General features: G+C 43.8%; 1 protein-coding gene, 1 long non-coding RNA gene and 1 pseudogene across 3 annotated transcripts; 2 read left to right on the top strand and 1 right to left on the bottom strand.

Annotated features, from left to right (window-relative positions):
* Positions 1-6977: 6977 nt before the first annotated feature.
* On the top strand, positions 6978-9132 carry LOC136503107 (uncharacterized; annotated as a pseudogene).
* Positions 9133-10591: 1459 nt separating this feature from the next.
* On the top strand, positions 10592-21621 carry LOC136504450 (purple acid phosphatase 22-like). Of its 2 annotated transcripts, XM_066499393.1 has the most exons (4): positions 10980-10995; positions 11063-11944; positions 21049-21137; positions 21238-21621. In XM_066499393.1, the coding sequence occupies exons 2-4, from the start codon at positions 11096-11098 to the stop codon at positions 21467-21469; spliced, it is 1170 nt and encodes a 389-aa protein (XP_066355490.1). In that variant the 5' UTR covers positions 10980-10995; positions 11063-11095; the 3' UTR covers positions 21470-21621. The 2 variants fall into 2 exon arrangements, with proteins under 2 accessions (XP_066355491.1, XP_066355490.1); XM_066499394.1 differs by having other exon boundaries at positions 10592-11944.
* On the bottom strand, positions 12234-20909 carry LOC136504451 (uncharacterized). The gene is made up of 6 exons (XR_010770888.1): positions 20172-20909; positions 19712-19867; positions 18559-18841; positions 18300-18448; positions 14745-14911; positions 12234-12778 (listed from the first exon to the last, which is right to left on the bottom strand). It is a non-coding gene; the product is annotated as an uncharacterized lncRNA (long non-coding RNA).
* Positions 21622-22775: the final 1154 nt, after the last annotated feature.

The following is a 22775-nucleotide window of genomic DNA, read 5'->3' as shown; positions in this document are numbered from 1 at the left end:
ACATACTCGAGGTGGTATTGTCATCAATCACCAAAAAGGGGGAGATTGAAAGCATCTAGGCCCCTTGTTGAGTTTCGGTGACTAATGACAATACAAGATTACTATGACTAACGTGTGTTTTGCAGAGGCAATTAAGTTAGGTCATGGTAATGGAGATCAATTGGGCAATCAAGGTGGTCATGCCCCTACGATGGAAATCGTTTCGGTTTTCAAAGGATGGACAACAAGGTTAAGGATGACTAGTTCTAAGTGTCGATTGGAGTTGGAGTGACACTTATAGTAGTTTAGGACTTTGTTTTTTCCTTTGGCCGTACTATTAAGGGGGGTATGGACGGGTAGCTTGACCTAGATAAGTCTAGTGAGTTAGGTGTGGTGCACACTTGTTAAAACTAGCACTAGGTAGCTCCACAACAGCCCTATGATCCTATGGAGCAAACTTCATTCACATATGTTCGAGAGTTAGAAGTGAATGGAGGGTCAAATGCTGACCGGACGCTGGCTCTGGTGCGATTGGACGCTGACTGCAGGGTCCGGTCAGTACATTTGATCAAGGTGATTGCGTTCGGTGCGACCGGACGCTGGAGTGGTCAAGTGACCGGACGCTGAGAGGCAGCGTCCGGTCGACTCCAGTAAGGTTCCAGAGAAGGAAATCTGCGACCGGACACGTCTGGTCAATACTGACCGGACCCTGAAGATCCAGCGTCCGGTCGAGTACAGTAAGCATCCAGTGAGGGTTTAATGCGACCGGACGCGTCCGGTTAGTGGTGATCGGACCTTGCCAGCGTCCGGTCAATACTTAAACACTGGTGTGCGGGTTGAACTGATCGGAGCGTCCGGTCAACATGACCGGAGCGTCCGGTCACCCCACAGAGGCACATAACGGTTCGTTTTTCAGGCTGCGTTATAAATAGAACCTCCACTCGTGTGTGGTGTGACTTTTGCTCATTCCAACAGCTGAGAAACACGTTTGTGAGTGCTAAGAAGAGCAAGGTCCTAGTGAGGTGATTGAGATTCGTGAATCCAAGAGAGTAGCCTCAGTACTGAATCAAGAGTAGCAAAGTGTGCATCCACCGTTCTCATTAGGCTTCGAGTGGTCAAGTGAGAGTTTGTGCTTGTTACTCTTGGTGATCGCCATCACCTAGACGGCTTGGTGGTGATTGGGAGCTTGGTGATCACCCGGCGGAGCTTGTGGGTGACCCAACTCAAGTTGTGAGCGGTTTTAGGTGATTCGCCGCGACGGAGTGTCGAAGAATCAACCCGTAGAGAGCACTTGATCCTTGCGCGGATCAAGGGGGAGCTACACCCTTGCGCGGGTGCTCCAACGAGGACTAGTGGGGAGTGGCGACTCTCCGATACCTCGGCAAAACATCGCCGCGTTCCTCTCTCTCTATTTACTTTGAGCATTTAATTTGAGCAATTCAATACTTGTCTTTACATTCATAGAATTGCCATGCTAGAGTAAGTTTGGAACATACGTTGCAAGTCTGTTGTGCGTTAGATTAATAGAAACACCTTTCTAGGCACAAGGGGTTAATTGGGCTAACCGTAGGATTTAATTATTGCAAGAAAATTTAGAATTAGCCCAATTCACCCCCACTCTTGGGCATCTTGATCCTTTCAGGAGCGAGCTGGGAGGCAGGGGAGGGGGTGTGTGCGTGAGGGAGGGGAGGGGCGGGTGGGTTTTTTTCTTCATTTTTTTGCTTTGCCAAGTGTTGTTTTTAACACTCGGCAAACCTCTCTTTTTGCCGGGTGTTTTTTGTGACACTCGATAAACCCCCTATTTGCCGAGTGTTTTTTGTTTGACACTCGACAAACCCCCTCTTTGCCGAGTGTTTTTTTTGCCAAGTGTTTTTAGGATAGCACTCGGCAAAGAATTTGTTTGCCGAGTGCCCGAAGAAATGCACCCGGCAAACATAAAAACACTCGGCAAATTTGAGGTTTCCAATAGTGGATACGCTACCATCCGCCATGAACACAAAGCCGCCGCCGACCAAGGAAAGGGGAAAGAAGTGAATGAACCTATCCAAACATCTGATGTCTGATCTAGGGTTTGTGAGTGCCGCGCACACGAGGACGACGAGGATGATCCTGTGGATCAAGGCCTTCGCAATAATTTGGGCCTATGCAGGTTGCACGTATCAGGGCCTTTCTTATGGGCCTGATTTCCCCTTATGAGCCTAGCTGCCCTCCGTTATTAACTATAGAAAGACATTGTGTTTACTATACTTTGAGCCTGGTTGTATAGACAATAATTTGGAAAATTTTGCATGTTTCAATACCTTATATTCCAGGATAGAGGAAGTAAAAACTAGAGCAACTCCAAGAGATAAGGTAAAATTAGATTCCAAATTACAAGATTTAGCCATTATGAAAAATAAAAAACCCACCTACAATGTAGTGTTCCAATATTTTCTCTTGTCTATATTTAAAAAGTGCCACGTCATCCGATTTTTTGTCAAATATTCTATCACGATTCACGACGGTAACTCCATCTTGAGCTCGGCCGGCCACCATGGGGAACGCCATGGTTTCTGCTTTCTGTATCATCTTGATTTAACTTATATATCTTCGAAATTGAAACTCTGAATGCTAATCCACCAAAAATTCCTGATGCAGCCGATGCGCTCAAGTCAGCTGCAAAAGTGATGTGTGGTTGATGGAGCCGGCACACGCACGCACATGTGCTCAGCTAGCCCCCTTTCGATGAGTGACCCCGACGGCGGAGGGGCGGACAACATGCGCTCGAGAAGTATACACGCGGGAAGTCAGGCAATCAGCGCGGGAGGGCATTTGGCGAGCGACCTCCGCTTGCTTTCTTTGGCTACCGGATTTGACGGGATAGACAACTTGATATTTTACAATCTCAGATACCAAGTCTGTTGGAGGCCATTTTGTGGCCCAAAAAGTTTAAAATAGATTCAAAGCTAAGAATAGCATCTCTGTTGGAGTTGAACATATGTGATTGAGATTTTTGAGAAAATCATTTCACCTAGAATATATATATACCTTGTAATAATTTAAGATAAATTTTGAATACTTCAATACCTTATATTCTAATAGGGCGGAGGGAGTATCTATCTCTCTCTAAGTACCCGAGTCCACCTAGCCCAGGGAGGGCAGTTCGACTTGCGAGTGTGGGTGCCTACGGGCGCCACACCCGCTAGGGTGGGCATGGGTGTCAAATCGTAACTGCATTGACATCGAGTTCGTGTAGGTGCCAAATAGGTGTATATCGGGGTCTAGAAAATAAGGATCATTCTACGTAATCATGTGTATTGCCAACGACAAGATAGTTACCTAGGCCTTAGCTATGTAATCTATTTTAAGAACTTAAAAATTACTTGGTACCTTTGTGTTATATGACTAGATGTGTGATATAGAGGTGAGAAATAATTGCCTTCTTTCACCTTTATATACTTATGAGTTCAATTTTGATGATAAAATAAATATGCCATAAATATGATTTTTAAATTTTCACATGCAGGGTGTTGTGAGGATGGGTGTGACAAAGTATCGCGGATCTTGTTGCGAGCAGGTGCATACTCCACCCGCACTATACCCGATCTGTTGCCATCCCTAACCTAGCCTGCGTCATCCCTACGCACCGGTCCAACTCAAGCCCAACCCGCAACCTCTCCATGCTCTCGGGGTCTTTTTCTCTCATGTATGTATCCACCCCTCCTGCCTCCATTTCTCCGTTTGTCAACTCACGTTTTTTAGTGTGTTTCCCTATGTGCTATTATAAAAGTTCGAAATTTCTTGAGTTATTAGAAAAGTTTGCCGGTCTTCAATGACACTCTCGAATTTTTTATTTCTCTCATCCCACTTCCATCGCGTTTAGACGATTTGTTGGCTTTGTCACGTGGGTCCAAGCAGGGAAAAGGTCAGAGACTGCCCTCCCCTGAGTTCTCCTTGAAAGGTGCTTTTAGAACTTAGAGTGCAAAGATTTTTAGTATGTGATTATATGTTCTGGATCTAGAAGTACAAAGTTTTTAATATGTGATTATAAGTTTGGATCTAGAAGTACAAAGTTTCAAATGTACTAGTAAAAAGTTCATGAATTTAGAGTATATAAAGTTTTGAATCTAAGAGTATAAAGTTTATAATATAATAGTAGTTTCTAAATTCAGAATATGAAGTTTTGATTATAAATGTTTAGATCTAATAGAAATATAATATTCAAAATTTATAGATAGATTAGGAAAATATAATATTTGATATTTGTACATATAAATTAGGCCCAAGCGAGTAGGTCGAGAAGAAAGGAAAATGGAAAGACACGACCCAGAGCGACTATGATCGGACGTGCGCACTGAATAATGCTTTGCGGTGAGAAACCGTGCGCTGCTAATCCCACCTGTGTACGTGTGTCATATCTAGAGTTATTGAAAGAGATCGAATGGTGAAAAAAATAGGATACCAACGAAAAAGTACGGAAAGATACTAAATAGATATGGATACTATCAAAATACATGGGACCAGTGCCTATGTTTTTCTTATATTTTCTTATTAAAATTATTTAAATATAGAGGGTATCTTGGTAATTGCACTAGGTCGTGAAGTAGTGGGTTCCAATCCTGGCCTAGTGGATCAGCTTGCTGGGGCGAGTGAGCACGATCGAGGCAACTTGTGTTCCTCCAAGATGGGCTGGATGGATAAAGCCAGAGTGCGTTAGAAAATAAATAGGCCCAACGTAAGCACAACTTGAGTTTATATTTCCGTGTACTAAAATGTCATTTACCAAATTTCAAATAATGTACAAGCATAGGGATACAAATAAAAATAGGTTATTTTAATTTCTGTGTACTAAAATGTTGTTGATTAATCGAATTACTTTGATGTTAATTTGAATAATGTATTTTGTTAGCCAAACCCAGTATAAAAAACATATCATAATTTTTTACCATTATTTTGACAAGTTAAGACATCTAATAATAAATTAACACTAGAATACAAAATTATATTAAGGTACCTTTTTAACATCAGCAAGATCATAACAGTGGCACTCAACAAACAAAATATCAAACCGAACACTTGTTTCCTTATGGTATACAGCAACTGTGGCAAGAGTCAGTATACACGATGGATCATGGATGTGATTACTTACGTGCAGGGAACTGAGCTATTGATCAATGATGAAGACCATGTTATTAAGGAAATACTATTAGCCTAAGCAACTTCTTTTCTTCCTGCACTCTAGGTGGGCGAGCATCAGTTCTCCCTGCAGTCAAAGGTGCTGGGAAGTTCTTCCTGCAGTTAAGGTGCTGTCGTGCTGAACAGGCTTCAGGACAGAGCACACAACGTATGGCAACTTCCTTTGGGCACGCCCGTTTTGTTTGTTTGTTTGTTTTTGGAAAACGGCAAGAGTGTGAGAAGCTCAGAGAATCAGCTTGAGCAGCGACCAAAGAGGAAAAGAAAAGGAACTCATGTTTCGGAAAACGGCAAGAGTGTGAGCAGCAAGATGACCAGCAGACTGAAATTCAGTTGTTGCCCTTGCATCAATATTAATTAGCACCTGTAATGAACTCATGTTAATTAGCATTTGCATTCATGTCCGTTTGGTTGCCTTTACGTGGAGTTACTAATATGAAGACTTATATGATTCAAAAAGTCACTTAGCGGGTTACAATACAAATTGCGGTATTATTTGCATGCAGCTTGATGTGTGTACTGAATGATGGATTGAGGGAATTTACACCCAAAGTGGTTTTTTGTAATGATTGTATATGTTTTCATTGAAAAAAACAACAAGGTGATACTTGAACGGAAGAGAGAGATAGAACAGGAGAATGGCTGGCAGCGACCGAGGGCAGTAGGGGTACATACCTGGCCAAAGTGTGTGCCCTGGGCGGCAACGGCAAGCGGCAAGATGAGGAAGAGCACGGCGAGCTTGATGCTGAGGAAGACCTCCTGCAGGTTGGCGAGGACGGGCCAGAGCAGCGCGATTGTTTGATTGTTAACTCTGAACTTATCTGAATTTTTTTTCAATGTGAACTCTGAACTTCTGAATGTTATGCTGAACCTGATGGGAAGGTCTTAACGGACATGAAGGAAGACCTCAAATTGAGCAGGAGGGACGCTAAGTTAAGTCGATGTCCCTTTCGCAAAAAAAAAAAAAGTTAAGTCGGTGTCCTGCTTTCACTGAACTAGTCGTTGTACTGGCATTCAACAACATGCAAATGAAAAGAAGCAAAAGAACAAGAACGTCAGGGTTTTGGACCTGACCTTCTGATTCCAGAAGTGTTCCTGAACCAGCTAACAATGCTACTGAAAACTTGATGCATCACAGTACACTGATGCTGATAATGGTACATTGAAAGCAAAGCACTGAACAAAAGAAGTGGACTCTAATAAAATAAGTTAAGGACTGATTTTCATCGAGTAGCAGTTGCTATTTAGAATCAATCAAGTTCGCATCAAACTCCTCCAGATAAGCTTTACTATCACACGCAAAACAGCAGGCAGTGGCCTGTGCTTCCGCCGTTACACTTGGCCAACAGATGTAATCAAGCTGACAGATCTCTCTTCGCGTTCAGAGACACTAGTTGAGAAACATCCGAACGTTTTGGCTATGCTTCTTAAAAACAAAAAGGAAAATGATAATGAGCATGAGCAAAACATCACGAGCACAGTAGCATGGTTCTTTAGATGGATATTTCATACTTGAGTAAACACCATGCAACAGCGTCAGCGATCATCAAAGCTGGTCAGCCGGTGGCCGGCTCAACGCCACACCTTCATGTATGGTCTGCACGGGGCTCTCAAAGGTGGTGAAGTAGTCACCTGGCCTCGCCACAAACCTGTCTGCCCCTCGACGAGCCTTCTTGCAGATGGTGCTCCAATCTTTAAACCAAATCCGGAACTTCTTCCTGATTGTCTCAGTCAACAGATTCTTCAGTATGAATTGCACACGGCTGTGCCACTCGGGAAATCTGCATGCCTCCGGTATGATAACAATATAGCGAAATACGGCCACCATGATCTCATTGGATTCTGAAGCAGGCATGCGCGGCGGGCGCGGCTGCTTCCCCGGAGCCGGGCCGCCAACAGGCTCTCCTCCTCCGCGGTGAAGGATTCTCGTATGAATCTCGCAGGATTGGAACATTTTGTCGACGACGAGGCAGCAGAGCGATTGACCAAGGAGGCTGAGCGGATGCGGTATCTGCGTGAGAAGGCACGGCGGAAGGAACAGCGCGATCGGGAGCGGGTGGCGGAAGATCGCATCCGCGACTTCGATCCCAAGCAAGGGCGTGAATACTTCACCAGAGTACAATTCGTCGATCTCACAAAATTTGATCTTGACGAGGAGTGTAAGTGATTCAATTCTGATAAGATCAGTTCCCCTGCTCTGCTCTACCCTGCCCTGACTCTGCATCTTTCTTGTTTGCCATCCCTGAAATGATTGTTGCTTACACGATCAAATTAGTATTACACTCGTCTGTTTGTCTATTCGAATTTCGAACAGAGGTCATCACCATCCTAGTTTCTGTCTCTTAATTGACAAGTGCATGTGTACTTCACCGTTTGTATTATCTTGTATTGTTTTTTTTTTTTGAACACAATGGCAGGAGCTCCGTTTTTCAGTTAAGATAGGAAAAGATAGTTTATGTACGAGCAATGACACTCCAGATGAGGGTTTCAAGCCCCCCGAAGCAGGTAAAGGAGGCAAACACAATTATCTTGTATTGTTAGCATATCTTAATCTCATTTGTAGAGAACCTAGCTTGATTCTTCTTTTTTCACACAACAGCACCCCATGGACCGATGAGATTTGCTGACGCTGTCTACAAAAATAAGGACGACTATGAGCTGTGTGAGGGGATAAACATCTTCTCTGTCAGAATAACCACCTCGGATGTTGGCTTCCCAATCCATGTGTATGGCACTGTCATTGCCCGAGATAGTCTAGACAAAAAGTGTGTTTATATCTTCCACCGTGAGAGAGATCAATGCCAACTCATCAACTCTGAGGCATGTCAATTACTGGGCACATAGGCTACACTGTATACAAAAATACCTGCTTGTACATTACATGTGAGTTAGCCAAAGACTACTGCAACATTTAAATTCTAGTGACCTGCAATTGTGTTTCTATTGATCAGCAATAATGTATTGTCATTTGGTCAATCGTGCGATGATATTCATCCTTATTTCATTCTTAATTCTATTCATGGTGCTAAAAGTTGGAAATTTAACAAGTTACTGATCAATAATCATCATAATTTTACATGTTCAGAATGAAGCAGAAACTTGTCATGTGTAAGTTTTAGTGCTTGTTTGTAGATTATTTGTATCCAAGGTCCTTGGGCAACTGGTAGAGGGAACTAGACGATGCAGCATGCATCTATCCTTTGTGTTACGGGTTACGCGAGATGTTACACAATGATCCAATATTGTCCAACAGAAGCATATTGTTGTCTTTGGGCTTTTGGGGTGTGTTTTTGGATATGGTATGGGACAGAATAAATCCTGAGTTGAACATTTTTTTCTGGTAGCAGTTTCCATGTGTTATATGGCTGTAATTTTTCAACTTTCACTCGCCTATAATTTAAACCTTTTTTGTAGGATGAATCTTTGATCTTGACAGGTCCAAAACGAGGACTCGCGTTGATAGGTGAGAATTATGTTGAGATTGATCTGAAGATTAATGATCAAGGGCAGGACAAAGAACTCAGTAAAGGAATCTTATCGATCAATGGCATAGAACGTCGACACTTGAAGGAATGTGAACTTGAAAGTGATTCTCTTGCTACCAGGCTTAGTACTGTTGACGTGATGAATGGAGTTGTGAAAGATGCAGTGGAGTGTACTATTGCAATTGAAATTATACAAGGAGACTTTAATGGAAAAGTCACTGCCCATACCACCAGCATCCCAAATAGCCTTGTGCTTTATGATAGTCAAGTGGTTGGTGGCTTGACTGGAGATGGTATTGGAGTTATCAAGCTTATGCGGTCCATCATATGCGTCTATGTGAAGGATATCCTAATGATTGTTGTCCAAAATAGTTATGTTATGTCTAAACATACCATTGAATTTACTCCCAAGATTAACGGTAGAGAAGAAGAAGATATAATTGTTGGCATCACTAAGATGCGTGTGAAGGTTGCTTGGTCAATAATGGACTTTTGAGTAATCTCTTGGGTTGATTGTTGAGGCTTGCTGACAGGAATTATACGTTTTGGTGTAACTATGTTAGAGTAGTGATGTTGGGTTCATTATCATTGGACATTAAATAAGTAATAGTATGTGTAACTACATATCTAATGTGTTAGGCATGTTATGTTGAACTATTGTCTAATGTGTTACGTGAAAGGGAAGAGGAAGGGGTGGGGGCCTGTTATGTCGAACTATCTAATGCTCAACAAGTACCAACTGAAGGGAAAACACAAAAATACTAATTTAAAGACAAACTTAAATGACATACGTGGTCAGGACGTACCTCAATAACAACAATGACATACGTGGTCTTCCCTCTCGGATCTCCTCACCCTCTTCTAGTCCGATCATTGCAGACGATGTCTATTGCAAAGAGGAATTGAAGGATTGGTGAATGGGAAGTGGGGGGTTGGTAGACAGTGAGGAGACGCAGCGGCCGGGGGTGGCGGCGGAGGGGGATGTAGATGCAGTGGCCGGAGGTGGTGGCGGAGTGGTCAGGGGGTTGTGTGGAGGATGGGGGTGAGGACGGACAAGGAGGGAGGCATAGTAACTAGAGGTGACAACAGATAGAGATAGAGTGGTGCGGTGGATGGGGCAGCGGCGAATAGGAAGGGGAACACACTAATGACACTATATGTGTGTGTGGACTGGGAGGCGAGTGAGGTGGATTAGGTGTAGGATTTTTCTTTTCTTTTTTCCCCTTTTTTATTACACATTTGCTATTCAGAACGAAGGCGCCAACGTGAAAATATCGTGTGTATCCTATTTTCCCTTCGTGTAGTATTTGAACCAACAGGATAAATTATTTTTTCTTACGCGTAACAATCGTACCGATAGGTCAATGCTCTTTTCCAAATATTGTCTCCACGTCCCAAATGGCATGGCATCTACGCAGTTATATCCGGATCCTATCGGACTCTGTTGTAACGCTGTCAGTAGTGCCATCACGGCTCACGTGTTACCATCAGCTAGTAGTACCTACCAGACGATTTGCTGTCAGTCTGCCACGTAGATAGAGGCTCAAAAGGGGCAACCCACCACGCCAACGACGCTGAAACAGTTGTGCACTCCAGCGATGCTGGCCTCAGCCTGCCTATCCGCTCTTCTCCTCCTCCCCCTCAACGGCCGCCACACACGGATTCCTCGTCCCCTCCGGCAACCGCGGCGGCACATGTCAGGTACGCACGCACATCCATTCACCTGCAATAACAGCACGAAGACGCGAATCTTGCACGAATTCTCAGCGCGCATGTCGCAGAATATGCTCTCCTCTCGATCCATTTGAAATAACGTGCAAGAAATTAAAAAGTGGTCGTCTTCAACCTTATAATCTATCCTTTTAAGCTAATAACGTGCAACCAGGTTCTTCTGCCGCGCACGTACCAGCAGGTGGTCTCGTCCTCCACGCCAGGCTGGGCGGTGGCGACGGTGACCGCGACCTCGGAGCAGCCGACGTGCCGCACCTCCCATCCTCCTCGCGGCGACACGCGTAAGCAGCTGCGCACAAAATTCCTCCTTCGCGCGCTACTGCTCATGTGCTGATGTGCAAGATAACCCGCGTGGTGGGCTGGTGGCCGTGCTGACCTGCTTCCTCTACTACCTCGTCGCGGTCGTGGCCGCCGGCCCCGCCAAAAGCCTGCTGGGCGCCGCCAGGGCCGCCTTCGCGCTCGCCGCCAACGCGCCGTGCCTCCGTTACATGAACCGCGCCGCGCGCGGGCGCAGCAGCTTCACCGGCACGCTCTGCGGCGACCTCCTCGTCGGGGCCATGGCGCACTCGTGGAGGTTCCTCGTGCAGGGCCTCACGTCGCTCTTGTTCCTCTGCGCCCGCGCCGACGAGTACGTCCGGCCGCCGCCCAGCCCGCTCGTTCTCCTCGCGCATGACAAGCCGGCGTCACATCCTCAGCAGGTACACATCTCAGTCGCCGGGTCCGATGGAATGCGCGTCTCGTGGGTGACCGACGACCGGAGCGCGCCGTCAGTGGTGGAGTACGGCACGTCTCCGGGGAAGTACACAGCATCATCAACGGGCGACCACACGACGTACCGCTACTTCTTCTACAAGTCCGGCGCGATCCACCACGTGACCATCGGCCCACTGCGCCCCAGCACGACCTACTACTACCGGTGCGGTCGGTCCGGCGACGAGTTCAGCCTCCGGACGCCTCCGTCCACGCTGCCCATCGAGTTCGTCGTCGTCGGCGACCTCGGGCAGACGGGGTGGACGGCGTCGACGATGTCGCACATCGGCAGCACCGACTACGACATGCTGCTCCTGCCAGGCGACCTGTCGTACGCCGACACGCAGCAGCCGCTGTGGGACTCGTGGGGCCGGCTCGTGCAGCCGCTGGCGAGCGCGCGGCCGTGGATGGTGACGGAGGGCAACCACGAGGCCGAGGCGCTGCCGCTTCCCGTGGTGGAGGAGTTTGTCGAGCCGTTCGTCGCCTACAACGCGCGGTGGCGGATGCCGTACGACCACAGCGGGTCGACGTCCAACCTCTACTACTCGTTCGACGCGGCGGGCGGCGCGGCGCACGTCGTCATGCTGGGCTCGTACGCGGCGTTCGGGGAAGGGTCGGAGCAGCACCGGTGGCTGGAAAGGGACCTGGCGCGCGTCGACCGCCGGCGCACGCCGTGGCTGCTGGTGCTGCTGCACGCGCCGTGGTACAACACGAACCAGGCGCACCAGGGCGAGGGCGAGCGGATGCGCGCCGCCATGGAGCGGATGCTCTATGAGGCCCAAGTCGACGTCGTCTTCGCCGGACATGTCCACGCCTACGAGCGATTTGTAAGTGGTAGTGCACTGTGTATGTTCTAGCTAGTTGTTTCTGTTTCTGAGTCTGTCTACTGTACACATGTGTGTTTTAACATAAATCAACACATGGTTGTTGGCTATATATAAAACACACAGATTTTAACATAGGAAAAACCACGTGTTTTTGGACTAGTTAGCACATAGTTGTTAGATGCATAAGAAACACACGAATTAAAACACCGGAAAAAACGTGTTTTAAGAGAATGCAACACACAAATTCCATCAGGCAAACAAGGACCACAACTGTCGTTCAGCCCAAGAAAAATATCTGAACAGCCAGACAGTCATAGCAAAATGACGGTGACTGTCTGATCTGATGACGACGCTGATATAAGCAAAACAATGATCAGGCCAGCAAAATCGCTTTTAATCGCCAAGGGTGTCATCCTTAAAACTAGCATTAAATAAAAAAGACAATCATAGTCTAAGAAAGTTTAAATGGGGTTTCGATTCTAGCTAATGGTTAATGGTTCGCTATGGCCAGCAGCATCTTTCAGTAAACATAAAACAATGGCTGCTTTGAAGTTTCGAACATTCCTCACTGTTTGGCTATGCGCGTGTCTGCATCTGATGAATGGTATCTTTGCTGCTGGCTAGTGCACTGCCTTCCTGCATCTATTGAATAGCAGAGATCGAACATGATTCCTTCAATCTCCATTCTCTAGGTGAAAAATGGAGGAAACAGAAGCAAAGCAAATCAAGGGAATCAAATAAATTGAGCTGTTATAGTGCAAGGATGAAGAATATGGTGAGAAACAAGGATCTCACATCAGGTCCAAATATGAACCGGCCTTGCAAGAAAAACTCCTGAAAAGAATATCAGCAAACTCAATTGCGAAACATATGTATAAAAAAAAGCATCATGTAACATATGAAGGCATTGAGTTAGAACATTTCATCCATCAGATACCAAACAACAAAAATATCCCCTCAACACTTCAGCTGTAAAATCTGCCATTGGAAAATGAACATATAATACAAGAAAGATACTAGAAGGATATTGTATAAAGTAAAGAATTATAATGAACTAAAGAAGCATCAGAACATGTCATAGTGTAAATTAGGATTCTGTTCTAAGGAGGAAGTGTTGGGCAGGCTGACAGGCCCCATACAATGCTTTCTGGAACTTAGCCAGGTAACTTCTCTAATTAATTGTAAACTTGAAGCCGATTTGCTATCCAAAAGCCAAGGGATACTATCCACTGGCAGGGAAGAAGGTGTGCCTAACTACCAGAAAGAAATTCAAATTGCAGATGCTTCACAAGAATTGCATGAGTAAACACATGGCCAGTGAGCAGCTGACAATCAATGTTAAGTCTCAGACAATGAAACACAATACTGCCTGCCTGGGAACGTACTCGTAGACCACCTCAAAAGAAGCCTCAATAGCTCTTAAACAGAATCCATAGGCTATAATCTGAGAAAGAGGACTGGTACATATCATTGATTGAGGATGTCGGCTTGCACCCAATTGGACAATCTAGAGTAGCAGAATGAGTGGGGAAACAGGAAAGAAAAGGGATGGACGAAAGGAGGTTCTGCCCGATAAAAGAAGTTTCCCATCACAGCTTATTCAACAGATGGTGAGCTTAGGTACATACGTCAGGTTATAACTCGGCCTGCTGAAATTATGCTCAAGGGCTAGTAAAGCTGATTCCATCTAGTAAGTTAAGTTTCAAATAGTGAACAGATGGTGATTCCACCATAGGTGAATAAGAAGTATCCCTCAATGAATAGGTGGTGATTCCCCCACAGATGAATAAAAAGTATCCCAGTTCCCCTAAATGGACAAAAGGGGGTTTTGAATGAAAAGTATCCCTACTCTCCGTAAACAGCTAAAAGGGCATTTCTATAAATTAGACCAACATCATCAGTACCCCAATGATTTTCCCCAAAATGGTAGGTATGCACATCACCAACCTAAGTATTTTATTATTCTGCTCAATGCCTCGAAGCCATATTTCCCCACCAAACGCCAAAACCTGATCGACATGCCACAAAGAGATAAACCATCTGTACCTGATAAACTAAGTGTAGTGTCCAATCAAAAGGAAGCCTTTGCTCCACCTAGTTTCAATCCATGTTTTATAATTCATTCCATAACTGTTCAGAAGTTACATCAATTAAAGTAATCTTTCATCACAAGAGTTAGTATGTCCTGCCCAGACTGATCAGTACACTACAAGTATGAAAGACAGCTGTTGTACTGGATGTTGTCAGCGTAATGTTCAAATTAAATAAAGCATGTGCTTTTCCTAGTTTCGATCCACATTTCATGATTCATTCTAGATCAGTGTAAAAACCGGTGAATTTTGCCATTATGCAATCTACTATGGCCACACAATTTGATCAACAGAAGAAAATACAAAATCATGTTCTTATGCATATTCCCATTATGATACCCAATAGGCCAATACAAATGAAGTAAAAACCGTTTCTTGTCTTCTATGATGCCCGACATAACAAAAGCATGCCCAAGCTTGAAGCGAAGCTACAAGGAAAAGGAAACAGATGGATAGGTCTTGGTGTCTATGAAAGCAAACAGGACTCCCGTAAGAGAAATAGAAACTAGATTCCAAGCTGGCACAACAACTAAGACACAGAAAGTTGAAACATCTCCATGCTTGGTACTATCCAGTGACAAATGCTACCAGCAAACCTTTTGTTTAATTTGGACGGTGGGCAAACATTTATATTCAAATATGCAACAAGAGAAGAACAGAACACATACATGCAGTAGTTTTTAGGCAAATGATAACTAGCAGCAACATACCTCATATGTAACCACACCACCAGACTGAATCTGGAGAAGGGTTGCTATAGAAACAGCTCCAATTGCTGAAATGATGCGCACTGCCCTTGGGCCTTGTTGTGAGAAGTCCATTATTTTGGCAGCAACGTCCTACGCGCACAAAGATTCAGTGACATCAAAGCAACGTCCTGCAAACATCAAAGCAGGCAGAATTATACAGAGTAAAAACAAAAGCAAGCAACTGATCAAGTAGGAGACAGAGAGTATAAGTATGGCAAACCAAAATTGTTAAGCCGCTACATCTATAGCAGGTGTGATTTTGTGTAGTGATAACCGGTAACAAAGGTGAGGAGATAGATAGATCATAAGATAAAAAATATAGGACTATAGGTGTTTTGTAAACAACTAACACATGCCATTGATTTGTTCTATGCGGTCAGAGAAAACATTCCCAACACAGGACAAAAAGATTGGAAAATACTTAGCTTCTGCGGGAAAAAAAAATTGTACAGCTCACATGCGCATCGTCCTAACCAATCATCATTTTCTAATGTCATTGAGAAACCACAATCCATTATCAAACCTTCCTCGACTGAAAGTTGCAATTCTTTACTGACACACAAGGGTTTCATTTTGAGATCTGTGCATTGCCAAATTACCTATACTTCCTTTCATTTTGATATACTTCCTTTCATTACTTCCTTTCATTAACTGTAATATCAAACATTTCTAAATTTTCTGGCTGCAAGTACCATGATTTAGATTCATAGAGTTCCTAGTTATAGAAAAACTACATAAACTGGAATAGTAGTATGATTCACTTTTAGATAAATCATAATGCTAAAATAGTAGTGTGATGATTCACTTAGAATTAGAAAAATTGGCAATACTAAAAGGAAAAAATATTGACATCTCATCGCAGCATTTATGCAAATGCAGTGAAGCACACCAAGCAATCTCCTCTATATATCAAACTCGCCATGATGCTTCATAAAACATATATAGATCAAAGCTGAGTGGATCTCCGTGTACATGGCAAATCAGGTGCATTAACATAGCTCAATATTGCTAACATCATTGACCACAACCAAAAAAACAAGGAACAAATCGAAAATCTATGCAAACTACAAGATGCATATCATCATTCACTAAACAAAGCCTCACAAACATAATGCAAATGATACAAAAAAGTTGGAGATCTAAGACTTCAGAAAGCTAGAAGAGCGTAATTTCCCATAAACTTGATCAGACAAAACAAACAGCCTCGGTAATTCAATACCTCAATTCTGATTCTAGGTGAGCAATCTGGTGCTCTTTGATAGTAGATCCTCTTGGCACATGACGAGTTTTTCTTCTAGATAAATATTTTTTTGTCATTCTTAACATATTCGTTCAGCAGGTCAACAAATATCTATAGATGGCAAACAAAAACAGAACAGAGAATCCAAAATGTGGGGGCAAATAACTGATTCAACCACAGAGGCAAGCTTTCTGAACATATGTTTTTCCTGCTTAACCAAATGTAAAAAGGAAAACAAAATAGTGCCAAAGTTATATATAAAGACTGGATATTGCACATGTTAAACACCATAATTGCAGTATTTTAAGTGTGCAATTTATTACTTATAAATGTGCAATCAAGAAATGGATACTAAACACATCTTTCTTGTATAGCGTATGCGTATATGCAACACACAATTAAAAGATGTGAGCTCCTACTGTTCCACTACAACAGCCACAAGACAGCCCAGCTATCCAAAACTACAGGAGGATGAGGCTATACACAAGCAGTACATGGTAAAACAAAAATGCTTCATCAATGTCATTGTTAGTGGAGGGACCGAGCTCAATTAGGCATGATGGCTACTGCAGCTTAAGCAAAGGATGTGCATCAATTAGGATTTAGAGGCAAGCAAACCGTGGTAACACTGACACACCTGTGCCTCCTCCACACACATACACACAAACACACAAGCAAATAAACAAATAAAGTACAACTTAAAAGCACTCAACTGGTCTACGTTTACCGGCTCTATAACCAGCATTCCACAAAGAAAGCTTCACAAAGTACAAAGTACAATCCGGAGCCACCTCCGATGAAACTAAAAAAAGGATTCACGGAAGTGAGCCTGTGGCCGTATCACAAGATGGTTTCGATCTCAGCTAATCAGTAACAAATTCAGAAACTAGGAAGAATATACAGTAACTCCAATCTTATTCAGACTATGGTTCACAGTAACATGCAGAACACGGTAACATATAGGGTACACATTCACACTTAACTAAAAATTCAGAAATTAACAGATAGGAGGAGCTTAGCTTCTTAGGTCTATAACCTAGTTCTCCAAAGTTTGCAACTGAATTCTTCTCCTTTTGGTATATCTCTATGCTTCAAATTCAGTATTACAGAACTTCTACAGAAAAAGGAGGAGCTTAGCTTCTGAGGTCTTTATTTGCACAAATTACAATAAAACATAATCACAAAAATGTGGTGTGTGCTAGCACAAATATATGAAATGTGTCGCCACAAATCATAATTAACAAAGATGTGGTGTGTCCTAGCACACATCACAATACAAAGGACAAGGTGTGTTAGCACAAATCACAACAAACAATTTTTTTTCTATGAAAGGACAAGGACAAAAATTTGGTGTGTGCTAGCACAAATCACAATAAACAAAGGACAAGGTGTGTAACATAAATCATAAGAAACAAATTTTTTCTATGGAAGGACAAAGAATTTTTTTTTGGTGTGGGCTGACAAAAATCACAATAAACAAAGGAAAAGCTGTATTAGCACAAATCACAAGAAACATTTTTTTATATGAAAGGACAAGGACAAAAATATGCTTTGCGCTGGCACAAATCACAATAAACAAATGAAAAGTTTGGAGGACTAGGGTTGGGGTTATTGAAAGTCCTACAATAAAAAGAACTACAATTGCATATACTGAGAACTACAATTGCAGTACCCAGTAGCCACAATTTACATTGTTGGTGATTGCAATTATGTAACTAAATTTTTAGTTTGTTTGGTTTTCATCAACAACAGGTATTAATAGTGACAAAGCACTTTAATATACAGTAGTATATTGTGGATGCATCTTATTTCTACAGTACTACACCAAAATAACTAGAAAGTAGCTTGAGCATATTTTCCAAGATGTGACGTTTTGTGAACTCTGATTGAACAAGGAAATCATGTAACACAGAACAACTCAGATTGAATCAGCAACGCTTAAAAAGATTGGTTTAACGACATCCCTAGCAGGTTCCAAGTCTTCCTGAGGCAGGCAGGCACCAAGTGCTGCAACAAGCCACTCAACATAGTTGCGGCATGCCGGCATTACAGCCACCCAAGCATAACTGTAGCAGCAGTGCTTAAAAAACTAAAATTTAACATCCTACTACCAGGTTAAGTCTTCCTGGGGCGAGGCAAGCACCAAGTGTCGCAACAAGTTCATGGAGCGTTTACCGCCACCTGACACAACTACCAGGGTTCAGACCCAACCATCCACCAAAAAGTTAAACCACGAAAGATTCCCCTGCTCAGCAGAAGAACATCGAGTTACTCACTTTCTCATGCAGACGGGACAGCTCTTGGATGGGGACGATGCCCGCCGAAGTGTGCCCGTCGTGGCTGGAGGACGTCTCCAACATCTCATCGAACTTTATGAACTAGCAAACCTGAGCAGCAGCGAGATGTGCATAGCAGATGCGAGCAACTGTAGGCAGGCAAAACAAGGAAATCAGTTCCAGCAGATCTGATACACAAAAGCTCCCGGAGGTGATAAGAGTTTGAAACAGAGGGAAAAAGGTGCCCAGGTAAACTTACCAACTGATATGGCTGTTGTGCTCCTTTGGTACCTGAAATAAAGTCCCAGGAAATCGCTTGTGAGCAGGAAAGTTTCATAACAAGACAAAGGTTAGCAAAAGTTTTTTCGAGCCTCTGCTTGCTATACTTACACATATGAGAGCGAATATACCAGCTCCTGTAGGTCATCAGGTTTGTCATCATGCAGGAAGTGATGACATAGGCTTCAAATAATACATACATATCTCAAGCATTGCTGGTACAATACATTATTGAAACTTGAGTTGCCACTTGAAGAAGAGTCCTAGAGTATGAAATTTTAAAACAACAAATTTAAAAAAATCATAAATCATTACTAACAAACAATTGGAAGAAAAAGCAAGCTCACACTACTGTTAGAGATAAAAAAAATACCAGCTCCGTAGGGCGGGGAGATTAGGGTTAGGGTTACTGAAAGTGCTACAATGAAAAGACTAGCATGACAACTCCATGCTCCATACAGAAATAATATAAACGATAGCATCACTGCCCTCTACTAAACTAATCATAATTGTCGGCTCAGCACTTCTCATTACAATACCCAGTAACAATAATACAAACATATCCATGCATACGAGTGCACATACACTATTGACAGGCACAATCAATAATACCAAATGTGTGGACTAGATATACAGTGCCTTCCATTAAGTTGAACAGTATAGAAGTAATAAGTAAGCTCATAAAGAAGATGTACAAAAATAAAAGAGAAAATTATTGTACAAATATTTCATATTTGACATTAGGCATGTGAACTAGCATATGATATATTGATATAAGCCTATACTGGTAGTTCTTACATATTAAGTCCATACTATGATTAAGTCCATACACAAGGCATTTGCTGACTGTCAAAAAGATGGCAGGTGCAGAAACAAAAGGAAATGGTCACATTTCTCACTCAATAGCAAGCCTAAATTAAAAAAATGTTCACGCCTAGATTAAAGAACCTACAATTGTACTACAGGGAAGGGCATGCCACATAAACTCAAAAAGGCTATTGCGCAACAATGCCAAGAGGAAAAAAAACATGTTGAGTCAAAGCTATCAATTCAGTATTACCAAATTAAGCCTGCATGTTATGTGCACCAACATACAAAAGGACAAAAATTAGAAACAAATGCACTACACTTACATCACAGTTATAATCAGTTCCAGAGCAAGAGATGGAGCGATAGAGATCAGAATCAACACTTGGAAACTGCGAGCACTGAACATCTTCAACATCCTGGCCTTCTAAATCATAAGAGCATGATATCTCAACAAAACTAGGACGCCTCTTCCTAGCCATCTATCAGAAATATCAAAATTCTATCATGACTACGAATAGAGAAAGCCAATGGAAAAAAACACTAGTAATACAAGCATCACCACAGACATAGTGAACTATTAATTTTGAGTACTAAATAAAAGATAAATACCACATATGCCTTTTAACTATTGAAAAAATAGAATAAATATTTCACAAGCAAAGTAATGATTCAAAGGAAATATAAACTGCTAGAACTAATATGAACAAATACTCTAAACTAATCTGAAAGGATATTCCGTAAAACAGCCCCAAAATATTCGGTAAGTAGAGTACTAGTCCACACCGTGTTTGGCCATTTTTGTCGTGAGCGGGACTACTGCGCTGCTGTATATTGTACCGGAGATGTACCGAATGGCATCTCTTCCTCACACGGGTTGCAAGCTGTAGATAGCTGAGGATCAGGAAAACTGCGGTACGAGGGCTGCACAATCCATGGTTAGCAGCAGGGCCACCGAGTGAGGCCCCTGCTCGAGCGAGATCGAGCCCTGGTCGTGGCCGCCGTCGGTGAGCTCAAGCCTAGTCCCGGCCGCCGTGGGAGCCAGGGTGTCAGACTTTCAGAGAGGGAGGCTCCCTTTTTTTTTTGAAAGGGGAGACTGGTTTCGCTCGGTGGTGGCCCTGCTGCCCACCCCGCTCCTCACCGGCGAGGAGGCTCTGCAGACCCCGGGCCGTCAGGCGAGCAGCAGCGCTAGCGAGCTCACGGAGGCAACAGGGAGTGGTGGCAGTGGGCTTTCCCCGGTGGCGCCGCAGGCACACAACGACCTCCCCCACCCCACCGGCGGCGGATCCGGTCCACTCGTGGCTCCCGGCGGTAGATATGGAGGCGACGCCCTGAACCACCCGTACCGGCGCACCCTAAGACGGCGCCGGGCGCGTCGCACGACAGAGCGTTGGGGTCGGGGGAAGGAAGACGAAGGGGAAATGAAACGCTCAGGAAGGAAGAGACGCGATTCCCGATTTTTCAACAGAAAAAGTGGGACCTCCTCATTAGAGACAGAAGCGGTGGTGGCAAGGAGACACACATAATGCCAATCCAACGCACAGAAAATTCGTATGTCAAGACAAGCTAAAACACACGTGTGTCCTTGAGCATTCCTGTTCTGCTTTAGCCCATTATTACTGAACACATGTCTTTTTTTTTTTTGATGATGAGTGATGATCAGACGAGGATTTATGACAACGAGGCCGACAGCCGGGGCCCGACGTACATCACCATTGGCGACGGAGGCAACAGGGAAGGCCTTGCTCTCAAGTATGCATGTCACTGGCTGGCACCGTATATGCATAGAGTCAATTAGAATCTGATGATGCTGACTCAGTTCATGTGTGTGATTGTCGATGTGGTTCTGAAGGTTCATCGAGGACCACAAGTCGGCGCACCTGTCGGAGTTTCGGGAGGCGAGCTTCGGGCACGGCCGGCTGAGGATCATCGACGAGACGAGCGCCGTGTGGACGTGGCACCGCAACGACGACGCGCTCGCCACCGTCCGCGACGAGGCCTGGCTGGAGAGCTTGGCCGCCGCTGCAAAACCAGGCCTGGCACCTTCGCCACCACCCACCGGTCGTGACATTGATGAGCTCTAGAATGCTACAGGAATACAGGATACGACTGCAGAAACGGGTGTCCATAGAATTTGTTGGTTCACTTCCTCATGTCAGGAATATAATTTCACCAAGATTCGTTCCAAGTCAAGCCTGTTTATCGTTGACTATATCAATATCTAAATTTTACTGTACATAGATTCACAACTGGATTCAGGTTCTTTGCCGAGTATCTGAGGCACTCGGCAAAGAAGGCACTCGGCGAAGGCCAAATTGCACTCGATAAAGCCTTTATCGAGTGCGGCACTTGACAAATAACACACGGCAAAAAAATGATTGGCAAAACCCTCTTTGTCGAGTGTCTTTTATCGGGCACTCGGCAAAGGCTTTGCCGAGAGCCTCGGGGGCACTCGGCAAAGAAAAGCGACCATTACGGCGCCGGCCCCGTTGACGGTCGATTTGCCTAGTGCCAACCCTGCAGGCACTCGGCAAAGATTTTTTATTTTTTTTAAAAAAATTCTTTGCCGAGTGCCCTCTATCCGGCCCTCGGCAAAGATGTTTTATTTTTTTTTCTAAAAATTCTTTGCCGAGTGCCCCCTGGCCGACGCTCGGCAAAGTTTGAATTTTTTTAAAAAATTTCTTTGCCGAGTGCCCTCTGGCCGGCACTCGGCAAAGTTTGAATTTTTTTTTAAAAAAAATCTTTGCCGAGTGCCATGGTCATGGCACTCGGCAAAGTTGGAAAAATGGTTTTTCGAGAGCCCATTTTTCCAGCTTTGCAGAGTGCTGTGACCATGGCACTCGGCAACGGGGTCCTTTGCCGAGTGCAACACTCGGCAAAGTGTCCCAAAACGGCAATTTTTTTTACATTCCATCATGACAAATAAATTCATACAAACATATATCACATATATATATGTCATCCATCACATATATATCTCATTCATCACATATATATCTCATCCATCACATATATATCTCATCCATCCACACATCCATCCACACATATCACATCCATCATAATATATATCACATATATAATAATAAGTGCTCAAGTCCATCCAAATAAATCCATAAGTCCATCACAAGTCCATCAAAGTCCACAAGTGCATCATAAGTATATCACAAGTCCATCATCAAGTGAACAACAAATGAAAAAAAATACAACGTGCACTCATCTTGGCCACTGCGACTGTGGTGAAGGCCCAGCGCCATCATTCAGAGGTGCATGAGGTGGATTATTCGAACCACCGTCAGATGAAGACTGCATAAAGGAGAAAAGATTGCATGTGAGACAAGATTATTTGGATAGCTAATCTAGGAAGGTAGAGGCCATACAAGCAAAGCACAA

The sequence above is a fragment of the Miscanthus floridulus genome, chromosome 14, assembly GCF_019320115.1.
Source record: "Miscanthus floridulus cultivar M001 chromosome 14, ASM1932011v1, whole genome shotgun sequence".
In the NCBI taxonomy this organism is placed as follows: Eukaryota; Viridiplantae; Streptophyta; class Magnoliopsida; order Poales; family Poaceae; genus Miscanthus; species Miscanthus floridulus.
Note: the sequence above shows the minus strand (reverse complement) of the source record. Positions and strands in the feature narration are given on the sequence as shown.